General features: G+C 44.0%; 2 protein-coding genes across 2 annotated transcripts in view; one reads left to right on the forward strand and one right to left on the reverse strand.

The window, feature by feature from the left end:
- Positions 1-1,444: 1,444 nt before the first annotated feature.
- LOC138975379 (uncharacterized) overlaps positions 1,445-7,477 on the forward strand; it is a 46,617-nt gene continuing 40,584 nt past the window's right edge. The window contains exon 1 of the mRNA XM_070348042.1: positions 1,445-2,805. Within this exon, the coding sequence (XP_070204143.1) occupies positions 2,764-2,805 (42 nt within the window). The 5' untranslated portion in view covers positions 1,445-2,763. The remainder of the gene's footprint in view (positions 2,806-7,477) is intronic.
- LOC138975380 (transcription intermediary factor 1-beta-like) overlaps positions 5,642-7,477 on the reverse strand; it is a 24,041-nt gene continuing 22,205 nt past the window's right edge. The window contains exon 6 of the mRNA XM_070348045.1: positions 5,642-6,603. Coding sequence (XP_070204146.1) covers positions 6,445-6,603 — 159 coding nt within the window. The 3' untranslated portion in view covers positions 5,642-6,444. The remainder of the gene's footprint in view (positions 6,604-7,477) is intronic.

The following is a 7,477-nucleotide window of genomic DNA, read 5'->3' on the forward strand; positions in this document are numbered from 1 at the left end:
CAGCAGTATCAGCAGTATCAGTTGGTGTTTGTGTAGCTGCCAGCTTGCGAGGGGTAAGTTGGAAGGTACTACCAGCAGCTATCGCTGTAGTAGGCTCAGACTCAGAGCAAAAAGTGGGAGCGAGGGTCAAGGCAGGTAGGGTGGCTGTGTTCAGTGGTGGGGGCTGAATAGTTGGGAGGAGGGTGGCAGCCAGCGGGAGGAGGGTGTCAGACTGCGTGGAGGGGGAGGGGTCATGGCGAGGAGATGTGCTATCCAAACTGCGTCCCCTGTGGCGAATCGAAGCCCTGGTAAGTCTGCCTCTGGGCTCTGACTGCTCGCGACGACCACACGGCGACGACACGTCATTAGTGATGTCACACATGACGACTCTGCCACCCCTTGGGCGCGTTGTTGGTGGGACCGGCAGCACAGACAGCCTTGTGGGGATGGACGAGGTTTGTTCAGGGTGTTTACAGATCGCCTGAATGCACTGTACCAGATTTTCAAATTCAGTTTTTCTCCACTTCAAACACTTTGTTCCTTGCACAAGAATGGTGCCCGTGGTGTAATGCATAGTAATTGTTACTAACTTGGTTGATCCGCACTTGACAACTATTTTGGATCTATAAAGTTCTTTTGAAGGTAGTTCCTTCGGCACTTCTTCGATGCTACACGGATCTGACACTGACAGTTTGCGTAGAGGTTTGTCAGCTTCGTCATGCCATTTGACGGAAAAGTTTTCACGCTGACCAATGTCAAGTACATATCTCATGTAGAACACTTGTCTGGCTAGCGGCATAAGAGAGTGGGGGATGTTAAAAGTTAACTGATTTGGATCTCTTTTAATCTCCACATCTGGGTTCCAGGAGAGAAAACATCCAGACTGAAGAGCCATGATAGTTATTTTCAGTACATTGGAGGGGAATGCGGGGTGGTGAAAATACAATAATGGCCTACTAGAAGGAGAGAAGGGTGGCGAGGGAACACACAGATCACATCATGAATTAATACAGTGCGGCCACAGCCGGCACCTGTACACATCATCACATCCCATTACATTACTGTCTCGGATAGTCAACACATCCCGTGTTAGGAGGTAGTCTAAGCAGGGACGGGTCACTGAAACCATAGAACAGTCCCACGGCAAGATAAGGAATCACATTGGCACTACACGGCGCACCCTTTTTTCTCGGCATCACGGCCGACGCTTATCACCCTGTCTTTGCGCGGCAACATATCGCAGAACAAAGAAATGTGAAGAAATGAAATGGAACGTTAATGCTCCTACCGTCAACAATAGTCAATTCTCCACAACACGAAGATGTTCATCCTGTAGCTAGTAACTTTAGCTACCCGCCAATGTATATTTAAGCACACAGAAATCACATGATGAATAAGAAAATCCTGTTTATATCCAGAGCATGGGAGACACGTCTTGGCACTTCAGGGACAGACAGAGAGATAGAGAGAGAGGGAGAGAGAGAGAGAGAGAGAGAGAGAGAGAGAGAGAGAGAGAGAGAGAGAGAGAGAGAGAGAGAGAGAGAGAGAGAGAGAGAATATGAATTTGTCATAAATATGGTTGTCGGAATGTTGATCTAAAGTCCATGAGCATCAATATGTCTAAATCTTAGTGTATCTTCTCTATTGGTCTTCGAATACATATAGTTGCAATACATATTCGTTTATGTATTGTGTCCTAAGGGTTACGTGTTGTATCTTTATACTAACCTTTGGCATAAAAAATGCGTTGAAGTACTTACGCAAGTCAAGAGACATTGGAAGGATAGTTTTGCCTGTTCACGGCGCAAAAAAGTATCCATTTTGTTCGAACTTTGAAATTACGTCACCAGCGACAAATACGTCACTACAGGTAATTCTTTTTACATTTAGTCAAGTTTTGACTAAATGTTTAACATAGAGGGGGGAATCGAGACGAGGGTCGTGGTGTATGTCTGTGTGTGTGTGTGTGTGTGTGTGTGTATAGAGCGATGCAGACTAAACTACTGTACCGATCTTTATGAAATTTGACATGAGAGTTCCTGGGTATGATATCCCCGGACGTTTTTTTTCATTTTTTCGATAAATACCTTTGATGACGTCATATCCGGCTTTTTGTAAAAGTTGAGGCGGCACTGTCCCACCCTCATTTTTCAATTAAATTGATTGAAATTTTGGCAAAGCAATCTTCGATGAAGGCCGGGGTTTGGTATTGCATTTCAGCTTGGTGGCTTAAAAACTAATGAGTGGGTTTGGTCATTAAAAATCGGAAACTTGTAATTAAATTTTTTTTTTATTAAACGATACAAAAACAATTTCATGTTATTCTTCGTCATTTTCTGATTCCAAAAACATATAAATATGTTATATTTGGATTAAAAACAATCTCTGAAAATTAAAAATAGAAAAATTATGATCAAAATTAAATTTCCGAAATCGATTTAAAAACAATTTCATCTTATTCCTTGTCGGTTCCTGATTCCAAAAACATATAGATATGATATGTTTGGATTAAAAACACGCTCAGAAAGTTAAAACGAAGAGAGGCACAGAAAAGCGTGCATTGCAGCACAGCGAAACCACTACCGCGCTAAACAGGCTCGTCAGTTTCACTCCGTTTTGCACAAGCGGCGGACTACGGCCATTGTAAAAAAAAATGCAGTGCGTTCAGTTTCATTCTGTGAGTTCCACAGCTTGACTAAATGTAGTAATTTCGCCTTACGCGACTTGTTTTTTGTTCCAGCCCGCGACACGTTGCGTGAAAAGAAAACAGGCCAAGTACTCGTCATGATCCCTATCGCAGCATGCAGCGCCGCTAACTCTGCACAGGTATAATTTGCCCCTAACCTCTACTTTGAACGTTCTGTCATATCATTGACATTGTGGTGTGTGAAACTCTTGTGTTGTGATGGCGTGTTCTTTCATACAACAGGAACAGTCTATTTGACACATATGGTTTGTGTATTAGACATGTTTTCACCACCTGCTGTGAAAAGTGCATGCGCATTTAGAAGGCCATTGTCACACACGCGGTTATAAATGACGCAGAGATTATCCCCGAGTACGCTAGTACTTGGGCTCAGCAGACTTTAATAGTGTGTCTGTCTGTCTTTCTCCACTTAACAGCTTATTGCTGGGAAACTACTGGGCGCAGTTCGTTCAAAAGTTGATACACTAACTTGATAATAGGTCCGATTGATCGTATTAAAACTTCATAATGTTACCTGGGATCTAAATGCGAAATAAACCACAAAAACGACTTGGCCGTAGGAGGAGTTCACACCGGCGGGGCAACACGCAGCCATTGAGCTGATAGAACAGCCGAACGCGTCACACAGTGACGAGAAATATAGCTCATAAAAAGCATGCGTCTCGCATGCGAGACGATTTGCCAGGCTTTGCGCGTTGTGTGTTTGAATAATTTGATTTTTTGTGTACCCCATTTTCTACCAAGCGTTGGTTGCTCGGTCGCGACTGCGGTGGTTTAGAGGTCGCGATTTTGTGTTTTGATTCTTATCATATTAATTTGTATTTTTTCTTATGGTTTCCTTTGTTTACATATGTTTCAGTCTTTTACCTTCACTTTACATTAAAGAATTTGGTAAAACTACCTGGGGCGTGCAGGGCCGGACCAAATGAGTTGTAAGGGGGGGGGGGGGGGGGGGGTTCCTCCTTTTTTGGGGGGGCAAATCAGCGAAGTGGCGAAGCCACAAGCGCGCCCCTGCTTTGCAGGCGCGCGAACTAGGGGGGTCCGGGGGCATGTTCCCCCGGAAAATTTTTGAAAAACGGTTAAAATCTGTGCAATCTGGTGCATTCTAGGCCTTGTTTTGAGGGTTAAGAGCAGCATTGTTTTGGTGCTATAACTAGTAAAAAAAAAAAACCCACTCAAAGCAAGGTACATGCTTTTTCCAGGGGTGGGGTTCCGGAACCCCTGGAACCCCCCCCCCCCCCCCCCCTGGGTCCGGCTCTGGGCGTGATAAATGCAAGAATCCGCGAGCCAGGACAGTAGAAGAACTTCGTGGGCCACCAGTTCACCAGTTATGAAGAGGGTCGGCAGTATATTTTTCACTGTGATCAAATAAAAGAGAAAGGCCAGTCACCACGCACATCCTCGGCTCGCATGCAATGTACTTATATAGCAAAGGGAATGCCTGTAATTCACACAGAGCAATCACTTGGTCTTAAACGTGCACAAGACAAAAACTTTCATACTGGGGGAGCGAGCCAGTCTGAAGAGTACTCGGGTCCAGTGCGAGCGTTTTTTTAATATTTAAACAGAAGGTGGTTATCCCCCTTTTGCTGTGCATACACTCATATACTTATAATAAAAACTACATTTAAGGCAGTGGTTTTTTTGGTTTTTTTTGTAAAGCAAATTTAAAAACACTTCTCAGCGCATAACAAAAGCTATTACATAAAATACGTACACATATAAACACATTTGTACACGATACAGATTTAAATATATCCAAGCAAAATAGCAATTACAAAATATCTCAGATATGTGTGCATACATACCATTGCATGAAACGCACACACACACACACACACACACAGTGACACACACACAGTGACACACACACACACACACACACGCACGCACGCACGCACCCACGCACGCGCGCACACACACACACACACACACACACACACACACACCCAGTGATGCAATATAAAAGACATGAACAATGTATGGTTCAACCTACCAACTAGGTACAACATAACAATTAAAGCATTGCATGTATTCAAAGGGAAGTAACTACTTTTGTAGTCGTTGATGGGCTGTTACTAGTGTTAGTTACACACACACACACACACACACACACACACACACACACACACACACACACACACACACACACACCGGCACAGAGAAAATATATAAACATATACTTATATAGATATGTAAAGCTATTCATAAATGTTGCACCTTGTAAACAAAATATTAGCAAAATACAATAAATCTAAAAACAAATCCGACGTCTCCATAGTAAACGACATGGTGGAAGATTGTTGGTAAGATTGATTTTGCGGTTGGTGGAATTGATATGTTGGTTCTTTGGTCCGACTGTCAGTGTGACCACCACGAGTCCGTGAAACCGGCTCCAGGAAACAGCAGGCAATGGTGTTGATGTCCTAGTAAGGATACATGTTCAAAAAGCCTTGACCGATCTTAGTGGTTTGCAAAATGGCGTGCAGGAGAAGTAGAGAACTCTATATTAGTTGTCGCTTTTTTTGTCACAAGCGACGTATAGTTCCTTAATTGCATCGCTAGGATATTTTGTCATAACTGTACTGGGAATGCACATTAGCAAGATCTAGATCAGCACTTTTCATGACGTGTACAGGAACGTGTACGGGTAACGTCATCAAATCTAGTTTTAACGTCACGCGTTTGCCAAGATCTGCAGTCTTGGTGGTAGCAAAACAACGTATGCATTTGGGACATTGGAGAACAACTTGAAGTGAGTCACGGGTGACGCAATATCAGCACGTACACGAACAGGTCTTTGCTACACGTTCGACCATCTAGAACACTGTAATAAGCCTTCTAGTAGAGTAGCTTCAATGTGGCTCCGGAATAGAACATAGTTGCACTTCAATCAATCAATCAATATGAGGCTTATATCGCGCGTATTCTGTGGGTATAGTTCTAAGCGCAGGTTTTTTTTAATTTTATTTTTATTTTTATTTTATGCAATTTATATCGCGCACATATTCAAGGCGCAGGGATTTATTTATGCCGTGTGAGATGGATTTTTTTTTACACAATACATCACGCATTCACATCGGCCAGCAGATCGCAGCCATTTCGGCGCATATCCTACTTTTCACGGCCTATTATTCCAAGTCACACGGGTATTTTGGTGAACATTTTTATCTATGCCTATACAATTTTGCCAGGAAAGACCCTTTTGTCAATCGTGGGATCTTTAACGTGCACACCCCAATGTAGTGTACACGAAGGGACCTCGGTTTTTCGTCTCATCCGAAAGACTAACACTTGAACCCACCACCTAGGTTTAGAAAGGGGGGAGAAATTTGCTAACGACCTGACCCAGGGTCGAACTTGCAACCTCTCGCTTCCGAGCGCAAGTGCGTTACCACTCGGCCACCCAGTCGTTACCACTCGGCCACCCAGTCGTTACCACTCGGCCACCCAGTCCTGCACTTGCCTTTTGTCTTTTCGTCGAGAAAAAAGATACATAAGCCGGGAAAAAAGGGGACGGGGTCTTCCCGAACCCAGAAACCCCCGTCAGATTAAGCCCTAGTCAATATGCCTGCAGAATAGACATTGAAGAGGATTCCAATCGCCAAAGTCAGACTAATTCCAGTTCGTAGAGGTCTTCTTGTCCCATGCAGTAGTAGTGCTTGCCCCCAGCAATCGCAAAAGTCAGACTAATTCCAGTTCGTAGATGTGTTCTTGTCCCATGCAGTAGTAGTGCTCGCCTCCAGCAATCGCCAAAGTCAGACTAGTTCCAGTTCGTACAAATCCTCCTGTCCCATGCAGTAGTAGTGCTCGCCTCCAGCGTCCCAGCGGACGTCCACCAGACCTGTGGAGATGACGCCATCCTGTACTGCCTTCTTGGATGGGATGGCTGTTACGGTGCCAGGGCCCCCCTTGTCCTGCGCATGATACGGACATACTTATACATACATACATACATACATACATGCATACATACATACACACACACACACACACACATACATACATACATACATACATACATACATACAAAGGGGAAGGGCTCCTAATATGGACCACTTTTTGGCTCACGTAAGTGTAGCCTATGCGATCGTAACTTTGTCTGTCTGTGCGTGCGTGTGTATGTGCGTATGTGCGTGCGTGCGTGCGTGTGTATGTCTGTGGTAGAAACTCTAACATTTGAAGACGTCACATTACATTGACGTCACATTATGACGTAAGAGGGTTAGACGTCACGCGAAGGAAGTACTGAAAGTCTCGGTCATTATTATTTTGAGCGGGCCGAGACTAGCTGGCAGTCGTGTCCCTGTAAGTAGGCTACATGCAGACAGACAGATCTAGATCTAGTGTCTCGCTTTCTTGCACAGTTTCACCTATGCTCTTTCTCTGTGTGTGTGTGTGTGTGTGTGTGTGTGTGTGTGTGTGTGTGTGTGTGTGTGTGTGTGTGTGTGTGTGTGTGTGTGTGTGTGTGTGTGTGTGTGTGTGTGTGTGTGTTACTGTTTGTCGATTTCTTACGTGAGCCTTGATGGCTTCGCCTCTTGTTGTTTCATGCTAATAACTAGCTTGTTTTCTTGCGAAGAAGTTTCATTTTGTGTTTGGTAGTCCTTCTCTCTTAGGTTAACCGTTAGGCCTAATTAGAGTGAAATAGCTTTGATAGTCATTCAGCAAAAATTAAATACAGAAAAAATCACAAAGGGTCCATATTAGGAGCCTGGGCGCCTAATATGGACCAGTGAAGCGGCCTTCACGAATCACTGTAAAAAGCCCCCTATATTTCAAAATAACATGATA

Source organism: Littorina saxatilis, linkage group LG9, assembly GCF_037325665.1.
Source record: "Littorina saxatilis isolate snail1 linkage group LG9, US_GU_Lsax_2.0, whole genome shotgun sequence".
Classification (NCBI taxonomy): domain Eukaryota; kingdom Metazoa; phylum Mollusca; class Gastropoda; order Littorinimorpha; family Littorinidae; genus Littorina; species Littorina saxatilis.